The sequence below is a fragment of the Sinohyriopsis cumingii genome, chromosome 16 (assembly GCF_028554795.1).
Source record: "Sinohyriopsis cumingii isolate HCF-2022 chromosome 16, ASM2855479v2, whole genome shotgun sequence".
Lineage (NCBI taxonomy): Eukaryota > Metazoa > Mollusca > Bivalvia > Unionida > Unionidae > Sinohyriopsis > Sinohyriopsis cumingii.
In genome coordinates this window covers 48,838,198-48,861,555 of record NC_142976.1, presented here as the reverse complement: position 1 = coordinate 48,861,555, position 23,358 = coordinate 48,838,198, and the positions used below count along the sequence as shown (strand labels likewise).

The 23,358-nt window shown below is 36.2% G+C and overlaps 1 protein-coding gene and 1 long non-coding RNA gene across 4 annotated transcripts in view; one reads left to right on the top strand and one right to left on the bottom strand.

Annotated features, from left to right (window-relative positions):
- LOC149780377 (uncharacterized) overlaps window positions 1-2,868 on the bottom strand; it is a 67,142-nt gene extending 64,274 nt beyond the window's left edge. For both annotated transcript variants that reach the window (XR_016415070.1, XR_016415071.1), the window contains exon 1: window positions 2,783-2,868. This is a non-coding gene — a long non-coding RNA (uncharacterized LOC149780377). The remainder of the gene's footprint in view (window positions 1-2,782) is intronic.
- A 783-nt stretch (window positions 2,869-3,651) lies between these two features.
- LOC149780376 (uncharacterized) lies at window positions 3,652-17,467 on the top strand. 2 transcript variants are annotated; one of them, XM_089937282.1, is made up of 2 exons: window positions 3,652-3,701; window positions 9,761-17,467. In XM_089937282.1, exon 2 carries the CDS (start codon window positions 9,779-9,781, stop codon window positions 14,087-14,089), a length of 4,311 nt encoding a protein of 1,436 aa, XP_089793408.1. In that variant the 5' UTR covers window positions 3,652-3,701; window positions 9,761-9,778; the 3' UTR covers window positions 14,090-17,467. The 2 variants fall into 2 exon arrangements, with proteins under 2 accessions (XP_089793408.1, XP_089793407.1); XM_089937281.1 differs by having other exon boundaries at window positions 3,656-3,788.
- Window positions 17,468-23,358: the final 5,891 nt, after the last annotated feature.

Below are 23,358 nucleotides of genomic sequence, written 5' to 3'. Positions count from 1 at the left end.
TTTGCACGTTGTAAATCTCTTCAATTTCGGAGGTAAGTAAATCTTGCTAGTAGTTCATAATCTCATCAGGCCTAAATAGAAATAATCGGTTTTGAAAAACACTGGAACTTGTGAAGTTTGATGGAACAATATGGCGGCAATATATATATATATATATATATATATATATATATATATATATATATATATATATATATATATCAACGCTGCATTATCACAGGCTCTTTATTATCGTGGCAAACGGGATTTTCTGATTAATTTTGGACACGCTCAGTCTAGCGGTTGTCTACAGATGTAACGCTGTAGTTCGTAAGGACGCCAACTATCTTACAGAAAAAATTCCCCTAAAAAGTCAACATGTTTGATAAGTTTACGTCGAAAAACAATGAATATAGCTTTTTTGTAAAGTGCATGCAGTTCAATTGATCATCATAAAGAAAACTCCGGTTGAGTTTGTTATACCTGATTTGGATTTGATTACAAAATAAGCTCAGTGTATAGTCTCTTTTTGATGATTATAAGTCATATACCCGATGATGAAGTGCATGTCCTTACATAGACCGATAAATCAGCCCCTCCCCCGTGATGATATTGACTTCGATTTCAGTATCAACACAGATTTGGAGGGTTGATTTATCGGACTAATCATTACAAGATTAAGCTTGGAATTTCATTCCATGGTAGCCAATACGGACAAAATTTTAACAAATGTTGCTTATGATCATACTTCCCGTACGCAAATAAGAATATAATGGCAGTTAAACTTTCTTGAAATAAAGTAATATTTAGTTAATAATAATAATATATTTTAGATAATTATAATCATTTGCCCACATTGCATTTAAAATTTAAATAAAGTTACATTCTATTTGTTTTTAATTTGTAATGTCGTTATTCATGGGTTTCTACTTTAATTACATTTGTGTGTTTAATTTGATTATTGGGTCCTTTCGATTTTGGTGGAAATATTCTGCCAGTGCAAGGGTGGACATTCATTCTCATCGGTCAGTTGAAATGTATGTTTATTACAATACGTGCGTGCTACCGTATCTAAGCTAGGCCAATACTGCGATAGTAGTTGTTCCGCCAAGGTAGGTTAATCTGGGTTATCCACCACGTGCTGTTTTATTTACATTTTTGCGCTTCAATTGACAACGATTTTTGGGGGGAATAGAAAGAGGGAAAGTCATATAAACTGTACAAATTATAAGTAAGCAGCAATAGCAAAACAGTTTTAAAATGGACCGATAAGAACATTAAGTACCGCAATAATACAGCGTTCCGGGATACCCAACTTCACGGTTAATCTTAAATCAATCCAATGGCTGAAATAGCATGTGTATTGCGATTTTAATATATTTATTCACAATTTCCGGCGAACACAATTATGGTTAGTTTTTTGTTTTTAATTTTCCCGTTGAATTACTACGCCGTTAGGCATCGTACGCACTAGCCTTGTACCCTGGAGTTTCATGATGTTGTATGCGGGCATCATCGCAGGTCTGCGTACAAAGCTATTGAGCCACTGTGTTATCTAGTCTGGTTCCCTGACCTCTCTCCACTCCTTCAAAACGGAATAGAGAGAGGTCAGGGAACCAGACTATGTGTTATCTTGCCTGTTTTCCGGATGTTGCAAGCTACTTTTTTGTACACATTTAATGCCGCAATCAGCGACCTAGTGTAAAAAAAGAAAAAAAAATCACAATAAGTCAAATCCACAAGTGAGGTCAAAAAGGTCCATATTTTTGGATACCTATATTAAAACAAAGCATACGAATATTATCCACTTGACCAAAGAAGTCAATGGTAGTTCATATCAGTGGAAGTTTATGCACCCCAACCCCAAATTTATATCATCAATGTTCACGTCCGAAGGTTATTTTTGACATCACGTGATGCTCACAGTGCAAACACAAGCCCTTTTCCAAGATGGTTATTCTGCAAAACTATGTGTACTAAAAAGGCTGATGCAACGCAAAATAGTTGTCATCCAAGCCGTTTTTGAGATATTCTACTTGCCCCAAGCCCATGTGTTTGCTGCTATGGGAGGCTAGATCTTCTTCCTAGCCGACTATTGGTATTTCACTATCAATATTCTGCAGAGTAACTATGGAAGGTGTACATGCCTAACATCAGTTTCAAGAACAACACAAGCCTGAAACATCTAGTTCACAAACATATCCATATCTTTAAATAATAAACAGGGGAAGCGCTCTCCGTTACGGATCACTGCCATCTCACCTCTGTCTGCGTGGGTTCGAGTCTTCGGATTCGGCCAATGTGGGTATGTGAGAAAGCTTGCCAGTAGCTTCTCGTGGGTCGGTGGTTCTTCTCGGAGTTTTCCCGGGTTCTTCCTCCACCATTAATACTGGCCGCCATGCATAGCCTATCGTGTGCTGAAAAATAGCGTTAAAACCCACAACAACAACAACAAGAACAAATAATAAACAATAATAGCTGAAAAAGTCACACCATAGCCTTAAGTTGAGAAATTTGCCAGAAGCCAATTTACAAAATTGGACCCTGCCACCTACACCTATATATTACATATCACGTAGAAATTATCTATGCAGGCACTGTATCGGTTAGTCCTGCAATGCAAGACATAGCACATGTCTTTGTTTTAGTGCTATGTCTTACTATCCAAATAACTGCCTTGTATATAGCGTCTTCCGATGTAGTTGACATCGGAATCAGTAATAAAAGTTTCAGGAACATCCCACATACCTATCAGCCTATATCAACACTCTTCCTCTAATTTATGTGTAATTAATATACTTACTATGCTGTCTTTAGCCTGGCGAAACAAAAATATGATACTAGCAAATGGATGCATTTTCACGTTCCGTTGACATACATTTGAATTTCTTGCAATGCGACGGCAGAAGAGATATGCCGAAGTAAGTTAAGGAGGTTCATGTTTGGGATATATTTCTTGAACGAAACGAACCATTGCGTTCCAATTGGCATAATATATTTTTTGCTAAAGAATAATATTTCAACATAACCCGATTTCGGCTTTCCCGGCTTTTATCACTATCCAGCAAACTGAAATGTAGGCCAACGAAATTTGAAATTTTGAAAACAGGTCGATTTCTTTTGTGAGAATTTGAATTTATTAGAGAAAAGATATCAGAGTAAGTAAAGTCCGACTAAAACATTATGACTTTACTTTGTAGAAAAGCGTCGTTTTTTAAATAGTTGTCAGTTGTATGATTTGACTTTGGTAACGATGTTAGTTGACATAAAAGCACGCTACGCAGGGCCGTTAATTAGGCTGTAAGAATTGACGCAAATAACATAAATATCAGCGTCGAGGTCTTACACGAAGGACTATGTAACGGTACACGTTGAACTGAGGAGCCCATTTTTCATGTTTTCATTTCAGCGTCTATACAATGTATGAGCTCCTGATTCTTACATTAAGTTGTAAAATTTATATATTTACAAAACAAATCCTAAAACACGGAATTGAACGTGTTTTATGTGAAATGCAGCAAAGGAAAACAATTATAACTACAAATTTGTATTTCACGTAGATTTCACAAACATTGCAAAGGGATATAACTCTCAACATTACCTTAATTGACGGAAGTATCCGGGAGTAACCGAATAGGATTAATGACGTTACTCTATTTTGAGGAATATAGACTTGCCCATAGTGTATGTAATATGGCGTCGTTTTAATATGGGAACTTCCGGTAAGCATGAAACGCGCAGAGGATGACACTGTTCGGGCCACAGGGGTCGCAGTCGGTTTAGAAATGATAAATCAATTAATGAACAGAGTAAGTTCTCTGCATTTATGATATTAGTTATACTTTTCATTTATGAAATCCGTATCGCGTATGGTGGTACAAGCATACAGGTATGTATCGTCAGACTAAACGGTCTTGTATAGCGTGTTCCGATGTCGGTTAACCTAGGAACGAGCACAGGTGCTCGACGCGAGCATGATGTTGAGAAGAAAAAAACAATAATCTGAAGGAAAACAATAATACAGAGTGACAAAAAATACCTTAGATTACCCCCATGACCCGTTCTGAATTAGGACCCTCTCTATCATAATACATATCGCGTCGAGCACCTTTGGGAACGAGTACACCGTAGTCACAGTTCCAGGAATATGTCGCACATATAGTAGCCTATGTCGACACTCTTCCACTAATTTATGTGCCCCACAACTCTTAGCTAAAATCCTAAATACATCGCTGGCTGTGGATACAATTTGTATCTTTTATATTACCAATTTTGTAAGACTTTATATGTAATTAATATACTTACTGTGCTGTCTTTATCCTGGTGGAATCAAAATATACAAGCAAATGGATGCATTTTCATGTTCCGTTGACCACAGGGGCTCATTACAAAGAAAATTTGGAGTATCCGTCCTTGAATCGAGGGATGGGGGTTCTAATCTGTAAGTGTTATATTGTTACAGGTTAGAACCCCCATCCCTTGATTCAAGGACGGATACTCCAAATTTTCTTTGAAACGAGCCCCTGTGCCGTTGACATACATTTGAATTTTTTGCAGTGCGACGGTAGTCGAGGTATGCAGTAGGGATAACAGGCCAAATTTAATATTTCATCTCGGGTAATAAATATGGTATTTTTGAGAAGGTCAAAGCATCAGAAATAACACATTAGGAAATAAAGTATACTCCTTTTTGTGGTTTTTGCTCATAGCAAGTGCAAACAACTTATTTTATTGCCTGCAAAAAGAAAAGAATTCTCCAGAAAGGGAGCATTTTATGTACAGTGTATATATATATATATATATATATATATAGAAAACAAATCCAGTAATGGAAGGTTTTCTTCAGTCACTAGAGAATATAAACAGACTGTTCTTGAGGCATAATTTACAAATGTCTGTAGTATATAAAAGGAAATTTATGTCAAATTTGCATCAGCAAATCCAGAATTTTCAGCTTTAATTACTCAGAATTTAAAATTACGAGTGTATGTCCAATCCAAAAGCCAAATTATATGTAAAGCTTGTTTTTATTCATGTAAAAGTAAGTAGTAACATCTGCCTCCTTACTTTGCAAAAGAAATCTATAAGGACAATGTAACAAGACAATCCGAGTATTTATTCCTTTTAAATTCCTAGACTAATTCATCAAAGAATATTGTTTTCATGACTGAAAGTTTACATAAAATATTTATTTTTCTCTAATATTTCCTGTGAAAAGTTATATACAGTACTGTATATAATGTATATTTTTATTTTTATTTTGCAGTTGTTTTATTGCATAGTTTGATTGTGCTGGCATTTTTGTCATAGAAATATTAACTTATTTTTTAAACAGTGTCAAATAACAATAAAGTCACACACCAATGATGTTTATGCAGGGGTGTGGATGTTACAACAGCCTGAGCTGTGAGTAACCTTAAAAACTTCAAAAGCTGCTTTTAAATTATTACAGGGGTGGGTCTTATTCTTCATACAGAAAACAATCACATCTCATCTGTGACGATACAGGTATAAATTTGTATTAATCTTTTTAACTACTAAATTAATTTCATATCCAAAGGTATCAAGCAGGTTTTATACTATTTTGTAGCAATAACAATACAAACTACTGGTTACAGGTAGCGGTAGCAACAATATTTATATTCATGAAGTATATATGCAGAAGGAGTCTGATGTTTTGTCAGTAAAGTACCTTACAATAAATCACCTTAATGTACTCTAAATTTATGTATATTTATTATATTGATAAGGTGACTTCATGTTGTCACACATTCCACTGTATGTTATTGATAAAATGTCACTCTGTGGCTGCTACCTATACCAAGTGCTCAAGGAAGAGAACTGACATACATTTCCTGTTAAAGCTGAGACGGAGGGTATGTTATAATACAACCCTATTCCCACGAAACGAAGATAAGTACCACAGTATTCTTGGCACATTCAATATTTACATACGTTTAATGGATTTTTCATGAAAATATTCTCCGAGTCATATAAAATTCTTACCAATAACATATAGATTAAAAGAAAAGTCAAATGGTTTCCTTTGCGCAGGTTATCATGTGAAATGTTCCCGCTATTCCTGAAATTATCCAATCATGTTAAAAGAATGGGAGCCCAGTAAAGGGGGATATCCTCTCTGTACAAAAATAGTAAGTTGGTGGCACTTGGCCTGACTGAAGCACCCTCTAGTTATGTTGTTATCACTATATGCAGAAGTATGTTTAAGTAGATTCATGTAGGGGATGTTTCTTGAACGAAATGAAACGTTGCTTACAGTTCCAATATGCATAATATATTTGTATTCATTTTGTTAAAGAATAATATTTCAACTTAACCCGATTTTGGCTTTCATAGCTTTCCAGTCAACTGAAATGTAGGTGAACAAAACTTGAAAATATGTCCATTTCTTTAGTGACAGTTTGAATTTATTAGAGAAAAGACATCAGGGTAAGTAAAGTCTGACAAAAACATGATGACTTTACTTTCTAGAAAAGCATCGTTATTGGTTGCCAGCTTTTTGTGACATTCCTGAAAATGTGTCTTTCGTTACACTGTTAGTCGACATAACAATATGCTACACAGCGCCGTTAATTAGGCAGTAAAACCTGTCACCCCAGAACAAAAATATCGGGTGATGTGTCTTACGTTGAAGGACTAAAAAAGAACCCTGTCTATCATATTATAAAAGAGACAAGGTAAGTAACTTCCAAAAATTCATTCTACGCCTGACCCTCAATCTCCTGCTAATTCCGTATTTGAAGGCACAGAACCATAATCTATGGCTTGTTTTACTTTTGAGATATTTTTCTATTCATCAAGCTATAATTGATTTGTTTGCGTTAAACCAAATTCAAGTTAGGGGCTCCGAAAAGTACACATTGAGCGAATTTTGCCTGCGGGGACAAACTTGCGCTCATCTTCAACATGCTTTATTCACTGAGTGACACGGTGTTTGAGACTCTACAATACATTCTTTCATTAATTGGAAAGCAGTGGTAGATGCAGAAGTAAGTTCCTACTTACCATTAACTCGATTCAACTTTAGGAATCCTGTTCCATGAAATAATTAAGTCCACACAGATCGAATATGCATTACACTAATTTTCAAAACATATGAACTATGTGGCATGCACAGTCATAGCAAAATATGATTGGCTCAAAAGTTAGTCATGAGTCAGATGCATGGGTGTTTTTTAAGTATTACCCTTTGAGTCAATCATGTTTCACCATTAATGTGTGTTCTGCATAGTCAGGATGAGTTGGAAATGAGTGTAACATGCATTCGACCCATGTGGACTTAAGAAAACAAATAAATAATTCTTTTTTGGAACAGGATTGTAAGTTTGAACTTATGTTTGCATCTACCACTGTTCTCAGATTATTGAAGGAATGTATCGTAGAGTCACAAATACTGTATCTCACAATAAATAGAGCATGTTCCAGTGGGTGTAAGTTGTCTCGGCTGGCAAAGTTTGCACAATTCATGTTTTAGAGGCCCTAACTTGAGTTTGGTGCAATGCAGAAAAATCAATGTTTGCTTGATGAATAGAAAAATATCTCAGGAGTAAAACAAGCCATAGGTTATGATCGAGTACCTTTGAAGCGGGAAATAGCAGAATGAGGTCAATGGTCAGGCATTAAATGAAGCCTTTTGAAGTTACTTACTATCTCTTTTAAAGTATGATAGAGTGGACATTGCAGGTTCTGGATACAGACAAGATAGTTTGTACTAAATTTGACTGTTTATGAACCAGATCAAGATATTGAACTGGCTGTCTGCTTCTTTACGTTGAGAGCTTCTGTTTGGTTTGAAATGACAATAAGTAACCACACATCATGCTGTCACACAGTCATTTTCCAGTGATATAGGAATGCGATGGAAACCAAGAAATAAGTTAAAAGGATGATACATGTCTTGAACGAAATGAAGCTGTTGAAACACTTTCTTTAGGAATAGCATATTTTATTTGTTTTAATTTTAAAAAATCAACTTCAGCTTAATCCATTTTTATCATTCTTGGCTTCTAGTGCATTTCATCCAACTGAAATATAGGTCAGTGGAACTTGAAAGCATGACTATTTGTTTGTGTGAGAATTTTAATTTATTAGGAAGAAGACATCAGAGTAAGTAAAGTCAAACTAAAGCAACAGGACTTGAATTTGTGGAAAAGCATAAATATGTGCAGCCAAGTGTGTGAGATATTTTTGAAAATTTGGCCTCATTCCCTTGTCAGTTGACTGGAGAACACGCTACTACAATATCATTATTTAGGCAGTAAGACATACTGGTTTAGTTTTAGACAATGCAGTAATTGCAATGTAATGGGTCAATGCAATGATTGATTGCACATTTTTTTGTAATATCTCATCTATCTTGTCTGTGAAAAGTACATATTCTGCAAAATATGTTATACTTGAACATTTCATTTACAGATTTGTTTTAGTGAATAATGTAATATTTTCCACTTAATGCGTACTATGCAAGACATTTCGCTATACTGTGAACAGTTTGTTTTTGTTGTTTTTAACAGCACACTTAAAAAATTATTGCTTGTCTGATGCAGATGAAAGGGGAGATAAATGCCCCTCCCAAGGACACACCAAACAGGTTTCATAGAATGAATGTGGTATAGGGTTATATCATATGTTCATGTATTCAGCATAAAAGTGCAAAATACATTATTTATAGTTTAAAAAGAAATGTCAGTTTACTGTAGGTACAACCTGTGTTGCAGAAGAGATTTCTGTAAGAGCAAGAAAGGGCAATTTGATAATGCATTTTATACACTTTAAATAACAACATAGAGATAGAACTAATCATTTGCACTGTGCTATTGTCTTGCATAAAGACTATGTGAGAAGGAACAATTATTACATTCTGCATGCAAATGGACTCTTAGATATGCTGGATGTGGCAATAATCATGTTGCTGTTTTAATGGAGGCTGACATAGTGGTATTCTTCCAGTCAGTTCAGTCTCATGATTCTGATGGCTACTAAATTCTCCACATAGAGAATAGAGTTGTGATTGGTACTGTTAATTATGAAGAAAATTCTGAGATATTATATTTCTTCAGTCAACTGACATTTTTTGTCATTTACATTCACTTGCTTTTCCACTGTCTTTTTACTCCATATATTTCCGTAAATATTGGTCTGCTGATTACCTCAAGTGTTATCAGCCATTCCTTTTTAATTCCAGTCTAGTCAAAAGTTAGTAAAATCTGTTGTGTATTGCAGATATGCTATATATTTCTTCATAAACAGTACATTTATTGATTCCTCAGATGTGTGAGGTTGCGGGTTTGTACTCGGGCTGAGTCATAGCAAAAACTTTAAAAAATGATACTAACAAGTGCCTTGCTAGGTGCTCAGCATTAAGAGATTAGATGTTAGGACTGGTCGACCTGGTGTCAGGATACTGTGACATTATTAAAGCTACATTAAAAATCCAAAACACACACACATATAATGAATTTGTGAGCAGTTTCGATAACTATAGTGGGTGTAATATAGTGTGAGAAAATATCACGTTGTTTAACTTGAAGAGAAGATCATTAATTACGTGTAACTTGAAATCTGATTCAAAATGGGTGAAATGGAAGAACTATCAAGTCTTGAAAAGGCAAAAGATAAAAATGATGCACATGGTCCCAAAATAACAGAAGTTGTACACAGATCTTGGGTCTCAGGAAGATCATATGAACAAAAGAAAAGCGACAAATACAAATGCATTGGATGTGGCACGAGTTTTAACATCCATTTTCTTCTCTTTCAGCACAAGAAGAAGCATGTGATGTCTGCTCATATCTGCCTTGTGTGTGGGAAGACATTTAGAAAGAAATCTTATCTAGATGTGCACCTTCGAATACACACAGGTGACCAACCACATGAATGTGGTATTTGCCTGAAGGGCTTTCATCGCAGGCTTAATCTTGCTGACCATATGGGAACTCATATTCTAAAGGGAGCTAATGAATTTCAGTGTGACGGATGTAAAGCAGTGTTTTTGGATCAGCAGTCCATCCTGAAACATCTTCAGTCCACCCACACTACACACCAAAGAGCCAGTCACTTAGGTACACAAATAATTCACAATGAAAATGGGGAAGAGTTGCAAAGGCATGAACATATAGCAAGAGGAGAAAATATTGAGAATGATACAGAGATGTATGATAACATTCCAAATAAGAAGCCAATATTCTCTTGTGGAATATGTGGCAAGGCATTTGAGGATGCAAGTCATCTTTGTGTGCATATGGGAAATCATGTCATTGAATCAGCAGATACTGAAAATGGCAATAAAACATGCATAACAATAAAGGCTGAATCTTGTAGTCCAAACAGACAGATGGACTCATACAGATTCGAAGCTTGTTCTAGCCATAACGACATGCAAAATTTACAAGACCATAACCACCTATCCCATTTTGTCAGCATGAAAAATGAAACATCCAGGACAGAAGCTTCCAGCAGTGACAGTGATGGGAATGCATTTTCCCTTGCAACTGAACGTCATCATGATGAATACATTAATGTTGTGGACACAGATAACGTAGTAGGCACTAAACAGAATGTATCAGAGTTTCACAATGTGAATGCAGATGTGGAATGGAATGATAGGAAAAATAGTATTGACAGCAATGGAGAAAATGTCAGTGACGTTGCTATTATCAGACATTACAGTGAGCAGAATAAATGGTTTAATTGTGATCTTTGTATGCTCTTGTTCACTTCACAAGAAGGTCTTTCACAACATAAAAGATGGCATTTAACTAGAAAAATAGCGTTGACTAATCATATAAAGATGGGCCTCTATTGTCCATTTTGTAAAACATATTTCTCATCTAGATCTGTCCTTGCGATGCATATGAATTGGCACAAAAATGGGCTATTTCAAAAACTTGTCAATTTAGACAAAATTAGCATTCCTCTCAAACCATGTAGTTATAATAAATGTGGAAAATCTTTTGGACGGAAGGAAAGGCTTTTGCAACACAAGCGCAGATTTATGTTTCCACCAAGCAAAAGAGGTGTAGCAAGTAGGCAAGAAGTAGTAATGTCAGAGCTAGCTGATAGTCCCAGTGGATTCAGATGTGAAGTCTGTGGTAGTTCTTACTCAAAAAGATCTTGTCTTGTTCAGCATCTCTTGCACAAACACAATTTGGCGGAGAAAAACTTTGAAGCAACGGGTGATGAGAAAGATAAACGATTCAAATGCAAGCTTTGTTGTAGAGTTTTCTTGAATAAAGCAGGACTCGAATTTCACAATCATATGGTTAACAGAGAAAAGCATAAAGCATACAGGTTTTTTGGAAAGGAATATGTACAAAAGCATGCATTTCTGTTACATACTCGCAAACTCCATCCTGATTTTTATCAGGAGGTGATAGAAGAGCCTTCTAGCAAAAAGAAGTGTAAATATTGTGAGATATGTTACAATCCAAATGATAATGTTAAGCACGAAGATCGTTTTATCTGTGAGTCATGTAAAAAGGTGTTCTATTGCAAAAGATGTTTCATTCATCATCTGGACCTGCCAGATACTTCTGAACTGGAAGGTGGTTTTTGGTGCTGTGTATGTCAGATCAAATGCTCAAATAGAAATGAGCTCAAGGAACATATTCCTGTTCATGCAACTGACATTGGAAATTATCATTGCAGAATGTGCAGTCAGGTATTTAAGTACAAAAAAAACCTAGTTAGACATGAAAAGGTACATGGAATCAGCTTGCAGTATAGTTTGAAAGAATCCTATGCATGTAAATGGTGTAACAAAGTATTTTTTTATGAGTATGCGATGGATCTTCATGAGAAAACAGAGCACAAATCTTTGCAGACTCATCAGCACCAGGTAGAGAATAAAACATGTAAAACCCCACCCAAAAGTCCAGTTCAGGTCAACTCAAGGCCTTACAACTGTGCAAATGTTACAGATGGAGTAGAACTTAGTAAGGTTTCTTCTTCAGCTGGAGTAGATTCAGATGTTTATTTTTCTCAGTTATTACAGCAGCAAGATTCAACATCATTTACTGGTGAAGAACAGAACAATGGCATCGTGCATAACGTAGATACACAAATACAAGATTCCTCTCTCCTCCACAGTGTCAGTTTTGATGCAAGAGAATCTGGCTTGTCTGCTGCAGTAGAATTAAACCGAGGGATTGAACAAGATGCCGTGCAGAGCAGAATTGAGGCCCCCCTTAATATTGATGACCTTCGTGACAGGAACAGCTCACAGATTGATAGATTGACATCGAATATGCATTATTTTGTGCAGTCAAACAGAGAAACAAGTCAGTGTGGGAGTTTGGCTGTATTGAAAGATGTCATTGAGAAGAATTCATATCAGGAAGCCCAATCAAGCCAGGAAAGTCCTCCAGTTCCATTTAATCTTGATGATGTCAAATATATTGAACATTCCAATGTGCCAGGAAGAAGCACTGTGTTTTCACTCTTGCAAGAAGTAGAATCGTCAAAGAATAATGATCATTCCTATAGTCAAAAACATGTCAGTGATTCAGAGAACAATGCTATTGCTAATAATACAAGTAAAGAAGGACCTGAGATTTTGAAAAGTAACAAGAAAAATCCCCAAAAAACAGTTAATGTATGGAGAAAAGATGTGTCTGGCCATTCCTACAATCAGAAAGATCAAACTGCTGGATATCGCAATGTTTTTCCAAAGATTGTAAAGAAAAATACATTTGTAAAAGCTTGTTGTTTAAAATGCTTTAGAGTGTTCACAACAATGCCTGACTTAAAAAATCACCTGAAAATCCATTCTGCAAAGGATTTACTGTTTATTACAACTGATGTCAGTTTAAATAAAAATGCTCCAATATTCAGAAATGAGCCCACGACTTCAGGTATAAACCAAGAATGTAAAGAACAATGGATACAATGTTTCATCTGTATGAAGGTGGTGTATTCACAAGAGTTGGTCAGACATTTGCAGAGTCATGCAGATTTGGATCTGTATGAATGTAAGAACTGTGATGACTGTTTTTTATCTGCAACTTCTTATTCAGAACACATGGAAGAGAATTACGGAGAGATTGTATGCTGTATATGTAGAGAGACATTCACTGGGAAAAAGGACCTAATAATGCACGTTAAAAAACACAATTTCGATGTTATCCTAAAATGCAGCATATGTGGAGCAGTATTTACAAGCCATGATACTTTCTCTAAACACCTGGAGTTCCATATCATTTCACAAGCAAAATCTGCTGAGACACAAAATGATAGTGGTGATGGAAGCAAAGACATTAAGATTATTTCTACAGAGGATAGAGAAGACAAAAACCTCAGTGCATTGATGGAGAACCTGGAACAAGGAGATGCAGACCAGACCTTGGGTTCAGGAATCACATCCTCGTTGGCTGCTTGGAAACAAATGCCTATGACTTCATTGTCAGAAGGTTCTATAGAGGCTGCTAGAAGAGATGATAGTGCAACGGAAACCATTGACAACCCTGGGGAGCTATTAGGTACTAGCAAAGATGCTGCTTTCTCTGAAGTCGATGAAGCGGCTGACATCAAACCAGATATAAATGAATTGAATGATATCATGTTGATGCAAAATGCTTACAAGAATGAGGAAACTATCATGGGATGTAACCAAACTATTCTAGATAAGATGGTTCAAAACAGTCCATGTCAAGTGAGAGCAGAGCCCATAAAAACAGGTTGTGGAGCACCCTTAAATTGGTACAGTAAATGGAAAAAACTCACAAAAATTACAGGTCCTGAGAATACACATCTGTATGACAGATGTCAAAAAGAGCAAAGCCAAGCAGCTCCATCCACATCTTCTAACAGGTTTCCAATTAGAACTGAACTAAGAGAACCAGAAAAAGTACCTGTAATAAAGAAGGAATTCTTTGAGCAAGATACCCAGCTTCTGATAAAACAATCAGTGAGACCAAGAACTACAGGTAGGACAGGACTAATGCAACTAGGACTCAAGCCCTGTTATGTAAAGTTGGAGAAAATAGATTGCAAGATTCTTACCTGTCTTCTCTGCCTTCGAATATTAGTAAGTGAAGATGCACTGAAATATCATTACATGTTGCACTTAATTCGAGGACATACATTTTCATAGCAACCTTAGTTTTATGAAGGCCAGACCTTGGGTTCAGGAATCACATACTCGTTGGCTGCATGGAAACAAATGAGAAACCAGAATCTTCAGAGAGGACAAGACCAATGTCACAAATAATCCATCCTTGCTTTGTAAAATTAGAGAAAATTGATAGCAAGATTTTTAAGTGAACTTAGAAATTTACTAACTTAAAGTGCACTGGAACATCCTTTGTTTGTACACTTTATTCCAGGGTCTAACTTTTCACAACAACCTTATAAAGAAGCTGTTTTCTGTTCATATCTTAGGTTCATGCTATTACTTATAAAGTAGATAAGGTGGTAGTACATTTTGGCTGTGTGTAATAATTTGCGTGTACACACTAAGAATTCCATAACCATTTACATGTATCAAAATTCATGTATCTAATGGTGTTTTTATTTAATGATATATTTTCTGCATTTCTGGGGGAGGGGGGTCTCTCACCTGTATAAACATTATGGAATATATCATTTTTTAAAACCAGTGGCAGTATCTGGCTTGAAGTTTTGTGTTAAAGTTTTTGAAACTAATCTGATTGTAATGTGATTGATATATGGTTGCACTTACATGGGTGAAAGATCAGGTTCAGCAGAAGACTGTTCTTATATTTTCTTTTTTCACATTTGAAATATATTTTTGTATGTTTCTATGTACATATATTAACTTTGCAATGGGTCTCTAATGACATATTGTAGCTTATTATTACACAATCGAATTTTCCAAGGTCCGGTCTTTAAGCTTTGTTTTGGCTTAGAGGAATTACAGTCTTTCCAAGCTAATGGCATGATCTCCATTCTCTTTGTATTTCTAATACTGGTAATTTACCTATATGATTGTACTAAAATTAGTTGCCAAGTATGGATCCAATGGCCTCAAGGTAATTTTTATATATTGAAAAAGAGGCTACTTAAACCTGTAACAATTTTAGGAAACTTCTGCTGATCAGTTACTAGGGTAACCAATCGAAGGAAAATTGTATTAAATGTGAACACATGCCAACACTCAAGAGAGATATAAGTGTAGTTATTTCTAATATAAGTGGCAAAAAGCATAATCTGATCATTAAAAGACCAGTCTGTATATAACATGCCACAATTACAAAAAATTGAAAACCACAATTATTTTTGCTACCTACCTGGATCTACAGATAAATTCTTGTTACTAATCAGGCTTAGTAGTTAATACGAATATAGACACAAAAACAAACTGATAAATTATTTATGCATAACATTCCCTTTAACTAATCGACATGTCTGACTTTTCGCTGAGTGGTCATGAAGTCCACAAATGATGAATGCTGTATTGCACCTTTGTTCATTGAACTTTTCTTTCAGAATTCGTGTATTGATTTATCCTTTTACTGATGCAGCTTTTAAGTTTAATAAAATTATTTTAACATTTTTCAGTCATGGAGTCAGATCAATAAAGCCTGTTTCTCTTAACTCATTCGCCCACAATCCTGCCTGTAGGCATGATGAGGTTGTACCCTATTTCTGAACTCTGCAGCATCACCGTCATTTAATATACACCAAAGTGGGTGAAATTACAAAACAGCAGACAGATATAGCTCTACAATGATACCAAATAATCTGGAAGTTCTAGTTGCACTACAAGATACAGAGGGAAAAGCCTAATTTTTTTAACCCATTTTTTTCCACCCAAAATTCACTCGTGGTCAGAATGCGATTTCATGTCAGGATTTTAGACCTTTTGGTCTCAAATCTAAAGCAGACTGGTCTGAACTGCACACAGACGAGTGAACCTTTGCAAAAACTAGGATACGGTGGGCATTTGGAATAAAGAGTGGTCTCCATATGAAAATGATGGATCCATTAAGCAAAAAAACTAAATAAGGACAACTTGTACCCTTCTGCTCATGCACAAGCAAAATAACCAATGGAAAACGATGTTTCTAATACAACTAGGCATTAGTCTCATGGAAATCTGTTGAAAGACGATGTATTCAGAAATAGCCCCCAAAATGTCTTTACTACATGCATTTCAGGCGAAAATGACAAAAACCTCCGGGGCCAAATGAGTTAATATCTGGCTCTATTTTTTTTCTTCAGTTTAAATTGGTCTACTACATATATGTTTATTAAAATATAATGAATCTGTGACATTCTTTTCACATTCAAGAAATGTGTCTGTTTTCTTTGAATTGTTTCATGTATAAAATTTCTCTAAATAGTAAATAAGGAAATTAGATGGAGTTCTAGCAATGGATAAATGCGCAGCAGCCAATAGTCACATGACACGCACCTCAAACTGTAATCATTATTCTGTCTTGCTCGCTCCTGATATCTTTGACTTGAACTTGGAAACTTTTGTTTTTAATGGGTACCCATTTTAATTCCCAGGTTATTATTAACAGGCAAGTACCCAGGTACCTGTTTTCAGATTTACATGAACTTGTGCAATATATTAGATCTTATAGCAGTTATCTCCCTTGGTTATTTTTCCTTTGAAGATTATGACACTGCCTACAGTATATGTCATTGCCTTCCACTTTGGATTTCATCTGGATTCGAACTTGGTTTCATTAGGACTTTTTATTACTAGAACTTCTATAATTTTTTAATTCTTGGATTATTTTTTAATTTGATGCATAAAACCGTAAGTTCTTTTTCTCAAGTTTTCCTTGTTTTTGTAAGGAAACAAATTTTGTTAAATTTTACGAAGCTTGTTGTCTTCACTTTTTCTTGTTATGTTTCGGAATGAGCCTAAGCATGTAATAATAATGTGCAATATGGTTTTTTCTTTCTTCAAAAATATAAGTAAGAATACAAATTTTATAGTCCTGGATGATGCAATGCTTATAGCTTTTGGTAATTTCGTGTAAATTTTAATATTAATAGCTCTTGCATATGTTTAGCACCAAAGACACTAAACTGATTAGCACAAATTTAAATTAGGGCTTAAAATTTACTTGTTTTAAATAAATTTATAAAACAGAATAACTTAATCAGCATTATTTCAAAATTATCTTCATAATGTTTTCATTGCATGTTAAAATGGTGTCATCAGTTGCCTTTAATGCATCAATGGTTCACTCGTTTGTGTGTTGGATTCATGACCATAAGGATGTGGGTTTGAATCTTTCTGTTAGCTAGTATCATAGTATGAATTGGCTACTATTTGGAGTCCATGGGGAAGACAGTTATCTCTGTTGCCATGGCATTAACTGAGGCAGTAATATCACATGTACATAAAGACATGTACAACATAATGACTAGTGGATTATAAACTGGAAAGTTTGATATATTTGATTCTGCAATGTGTATAGTCTATTTTCAGACTTGTAATATTATTTTGCTCTTATAAACATTTGAATACAAATAAAAGAGTAAATATACAGGGATGTGTTGACTTAAAAAGTGTTTCTCCCACTATTTACATGGAAACAGCATATTGTTACCCATTTCCATCCGTCCTGTCATCTCACATACAGTGCAGATTTCATTTCATCTAAATGATTTTTAGATTGAGACTTGGTATGAATCTTTTTATTCTAGAAACCTGTCAGGTTGGGTCATAAACACTTTCAAACATATTGTTATGGAGTTATTACCACTGCTTTTTATTCTAGAAACCTGTCAGGTTGGGTCATCAACACTTTCAAACATCATGCTATGGAGTTGTTACCACTGCTTTTTATTCTAGAAACCTGTCAGGTTGGGTCATAAACACTTTCAAACATATTGTTATGGAGTTATTACTGCTGCTTTTTATTCTAGAAACCTGTCAGGTTAGGTCATCAACACTTTCAAACATCATGCTATGGAGTTGTTACCACTGCTTTTTATTCTAGAAACCTGTCAGGCTGCGTCATCAACACTTTCAAACATCATGCTATGGAGTTGTTACCACTGCTTTTTATTCTAGAAACCTGTCAGGTTGGGTCATCAACACTTTCAAACATGCTATGGAGTTGTTACCACTGCTTTTTATTCTAGAAACCTGTCAGGCTGCGTCATCAACACTTTCAAACATCATGCTATGGAGTTGTTACCACTGCTTTTTATTCTAGAAACCTGTCAGGTTGGGTCATCAACACTTTCAAACATCATGCTATGGAGTTGTTACCACTGCTTTTTATTCTAGAAACCTGTCAGGTTGGGTCATCAACACTTTCAAACATCATGCTATGGAGTTGTTACCACTGCTTTTTATTCTAGAAACCTGTCAGGTTGGATTATCAACACTTTCAAACATCATTTTATGGAGTTATTACCGCTGCTTGATTTGAATTTTGCCTTTAAACTGCATCCACTGGGTGGAGTATCTGTGTCTATAGACACATTCATTGGATTAATGGCATGATACATTTATACAAATGAAGGCATGTAAGGGTGAAAGCTTGTAAAATATTGGACTTCTTAACTACTCATTCTGGTGTGTTGGAATTCACATGTCCTGCCAACAACAATTTCGTTGGTGCAGCCTGTCCCATCTTTGTATGGATTGAAACTTAGTAAGTAGTATGATAATCACATGTAGATGGAGATATTAACAAATCACTTTGAATCACAATTTTGTTTAGTTATGTAGCTTGATGCAGTACTATAAACCAAACTTGTTTGCACAGCTAGAAGTACATTTCATTTTACTGATTGCTTTGAAATGTGATAAATGTTATACATATTGACAAATCGTTTTGTTCCAACAATTTGTACAGGAGTTATTACCCATTTTATCATTAGGCTACATGCAGCGTTAAACAAATTCTTATGAATAAACTATTCACGAAACATTGTAAATGTTACGGTCATCATTTGAAGATGTGCATTATTGACACATAACTCTCCTTGCACAATTTGTTTTGATGCTACCAGTTTTGCACTGAGGCTGAATGCAGTGTAAGACTGATTGCAGTGTAAGACTGATTGCTGTGTAAGACTAAATGCAGTGTAAGACTGATTCTTGTGAATACAACTCATCTTGCAGATGTTTATATTTATATCTGAAACTTGGTACATGTCATTACGTAATGTCCACAACTAGTCCAGTGGTAGTAGTGAAGGGGTATTCTATAGGGACAATGGGACTTATCATTAAAAACACCCCTGGGACAATATAGGGACTATGTAAATTTAACATGGGGAAAAATCGTGGGACAATATAGGGACAAGGGGAATTAACATAGGGAATAAATCGTGGGACTGTCTAGGGACAAGGGAAATTTAACATGGGAGAAAAAAGCAATTCTATGGACAAGGGGAATTGAACATGGGAATAGAGTTTGGGCCTGTCTAGGGACTTGGGGAAATGGAACAGGGTCGGGACCCTATTTTAATAGGGTCCCGACCTGATGGGTCTCTATTTTTTTTTTTAAAAATAAAAAAAAAAATAAAAAAATGGGGTAGGCAATTGAAAGTCGATCTCTTTTCGAGAAATGTGGGTGGCCCTGAAAAGGGCCTTTGGTTTTCTTCTTCTTCTAATTTCTTCTATTTCTCCACCAGCTTCTTATTTTCTGTCCAACACTTTTTCTCTTCTTTTCTTTCTTTTCTTCCTCCTTTTTCTTCTTTTTCTCTTCTTTCTGCTTCTCATCCTCTTTCTTCCTCTTCTCATTTTCTTCTTCTTTTTCAATTTTTTTGTTCCATTCTCTCATCCTTATCCTTTCCTCTTCATCCTCCTTCTCCTCCTTTATTTCTTTCATCAGAGCACTGATCATGTCCTTTACTTTTCTTAAATTGTTGATCTCCATCTTCACTCGATGGGGACTATAAGAATAGTGATCCTCGTTTAGCCTCACTAACATTTGCTCCATCATACCCAAATTGTCCAGGACGTCTTGCAATATTTTCATTTTATCAAGTTGGTTTGAAGCCATCTTTTTTATTCTCTGTAGAATGGTTTGAACGACGAACGCTGTGGGTTCTTATAGTGAAAGCGCGGACGTGATGGAAAACATCCCCCTAAAACAAAATTGATATTACCTAGATTATCACTTAAAACGCGCGGACGTGAAGGAAAACATCCCCTACTTTTCTCATTTCATATGATCTACTATTCACATTCATGAAGCAGCAATAACCAAACCCAAAATCTACTATTCACACACGCAAAGAATTAAAATTAAACCCCAAATCTACTATCCACACAAACTTACGTGAGCACTTACAAACACACAATCATATACACAAACACATACACTCACACTATAAAAAAGAGTCAGTGCTTATATTCACACTACTCTACATACACACATTGGCAAATCGATTGTTATTTCTTTTCTAAAGGTTTGGGTAGCCCTGAAAAGGGCTGTTTGTTTTTTGAACTCCAGTGACACCTGGTTAATGATGGCACCTTCCAGGCCTGGCACCATACACACATCTTCTTCCCTAGTCTCCTTTTACCTTTTTTCTTGGGAGTGCAGAGGCGGAATAAGTGGCTTCAGAATCCCAATTTTCTGTCTCTAGGATTCTGAAATTTCCTCAATCCTTTTCCTCCGCTTCTTTCTTTCTTCTTTCCTCCTCCTCTTTCATCCTTGCCTCTTCGACAATGGCCTCCGCGGCCAGTTCATTTAGTATGCGCCTGGCATATTCCAGGTGCATCTGGAGTTCTAGAAGCTTTGCAATTCTGGTATTCATTGTTTTGTTAACGAATGAACAGGGTAGCTAGACTGCCAAGCGATTTTCAATTTATAGTGAAAGCGCGGACGTGAAGGAAAACATCCCCCTAAAACAAAATTGATATTACCTAGATCATGACCAAACAACGCGCGGACCTAAAAGAAACACTCACTCACTTTTTTATACTACCCATTACTAATTTAAAAATTTTCATTGATCACTTCAATATACTATTCACATACGCAAAAGCAATCAATCAAACCCCAAATCTACTCTCCCCACACGTCAAACAGCAAAAAAACATGATCATAATCTACTATCCACACAAACATACGTGAGCACTTACAAACACACAATCATATACACAAACACATACACTCACACTATAAAAAAGAGTCGGTGCTTATATTCACACTACTCTACATACACACATTGGCAAATCGATTGTTATTTCTTTTCTAGAGATTGGGTTAGCCCTGAAAAGGGCTGGGTTTTTATTTATTTTTTTTTGTTTGCTATGGCAATTTTTTAGTTTCTAGGAATGCGACGTCCTCTGAGGATAGACTTTCTGACGATAGGTTTGCTTCTTCGGAAAGAGAAGAAGAACTTTGGTGTCGATACGACAATCGACAAAGCCTCTGTCAGGTTCAGGTTGCTGCTGCTGCTGCTGTTGCTGCTCTCTCTCTGCTGTTTCTGAAGTCTGTACTTCTCTGTCCATTCTTCTTTCTCCCTGTTCACTTCTTCTCTGAAGAGCTCTTCTATCAGGTCTTCAGTGACTTTTAGCATTCTCACATTCTCTATCTCTTCAGGCTTCGGTATCAGACTGTGTCTCACCCTGTGCAGATTCACGTAGGCTTCGTTTAGCTTAGCTAGTTTGGAGCACATCTTCGTAGGAGGATGAGTCGACAATGGATGGTTAGACTGGAAACTACCCCGGTTCTTAAAGTCAAAGGGCGGACGTGAAGGAAAACATCCCTCTACGGTTTTCGAGCCGCAACGTACAATGAGTGTCATGAGAGGGATAGTAAGAAGTCAAAGAGCATGAATAAAAATTCCTATAGTCAAACAAAAGACAAAGGCATTTTTTTCAAAACACAACATTTTTTGATTCAAAATCACTTAAAACTAACAAACAACTCTAACATTTTTAATAATAATTCAACAATATAACATCAAACATTTTTTTCAAATGACCAACATTTTTTTCAATTCACACTCTATTTTAAACAGGGTTTACAACGTTGTGAATGAAATTGTGATTTCCACTGTTGGAAGTCATTAGGCCATTGATGGACACTACGTTTCCTAGCTTGAGACAAAAGATAAGCATAATGGTCACAAAACCATCGATCTACCTTCACATCGTTTCTTGAAGAAGAACGAGGATCAAAATGAGTCACTAAATGTTCTAAGGAATAGCCCAGGCTGCGATGATGCAGAAAATACACACAATATTGTCACACACCAAGGAATCTGTGCCTTGTAATTTCAATTTCACATTATTGAATCGTGTGGTCTGAGCATTTCTTCTCATAAAGTCAATGATATCGTCTTCCAAAGGGGGCAATCCATATGAATCGAAATATTCCACACATCCTTCTTGAGGAAAGTAGACGGCTACCCAGTGGGTTCCTGAGAGATGACTGTCGTCCGTGTTGATAACATAAGCTTGATGGTCTTGAGGTTTGCGATGAGGGAGTTCATCTTTAGCACAGAAGACAGAATTCCAAGAACCCGTGTACGAACTGTGGTTCAAAAGGTAACAAAGTTCCCAGGTATCCATTGATTTGTGTGGTTTTCTTCTTCTTCACAGGTAATAATAAGTCATCAATTCGATCCTGACTTTTTGCTTGAAAATGTCTGACAAATAACCGTTTCTTCGCTTCGTCTCCTCACTCTGATTCAGGAGAGCTTCGATACGATGGATCTCTTGAGTGGTTAATGGTGGACAGGAATGTTCACGCAAGTCTTTATACCACTGATGCAACACGACTTCGTCCGAGATGAGACTCCAAGCTTCGTCCAGATACTCGTCCAATTTTTCTTCTTGACTCAGCATCAGGCATTTATCGTGTTGAATTTGACTGGGATGATCGTTTTGACATCCATAGCAATCTTTCTTGATCAATTCCGTCATTTTTTCGACCAAGTGTTTGGCAAAACAGGAGACTAAATGGGCTTCTTGTTCTGACCATCTTGACTTCATCATGATAACTTCTTCTTTTTCCATGGTCTCCTCACATTCCATCTCCAAAGTTTCTCCACTAGGTAAAGAAGGATAACAGTCTTCCATGGCTTCTAATATTCTAGAATGAGTTCTCTCAAACTGTTGATTTCTATCGTATTATCGAATTCTGCATACAGGATGACGTTCACCGTTTCATCAGGCTCTCGTTTTGCAAACTGAATTTCCACACTAATCTGGCCGGATTTTATAGGGTGGAAATGTCCCTCGTCGCTGCCTTGTTCTGGAGTGAAATCAAAAGCCCACAAAGCATAACCTTCTGCATAATCTTCGTACGTAATACCGTGACTGGTGTTGGTTCCTAACTGACCAGTGGCTTCGTACAAGGACAAGTACGATCTCAAGTAATTCTTCTTGTCAAAGTCGGGTTCGAAAGGTCGGGTACATAAGGATTTGCCATCGCGACTGACTTCGATCTTGGACACGCC

Excerpts from the sequence above, each read along its gene's own strand:
- LOC149780376 (XM_089937281.1), top strand. The coding sequence starts at position 3,708 with ATGAAACGCGCAGAGGATGACACTGTTCGGGCCACAGGGGTCGCAGTC. Across the intron at positions 3,789-9,760 it reads TAAATCAATTAATGAACAGA|CACAAGAAGAAGCATGTGAT; the intron begins GTAAGTTCTCTG and ends CTTCTCTTTCAG.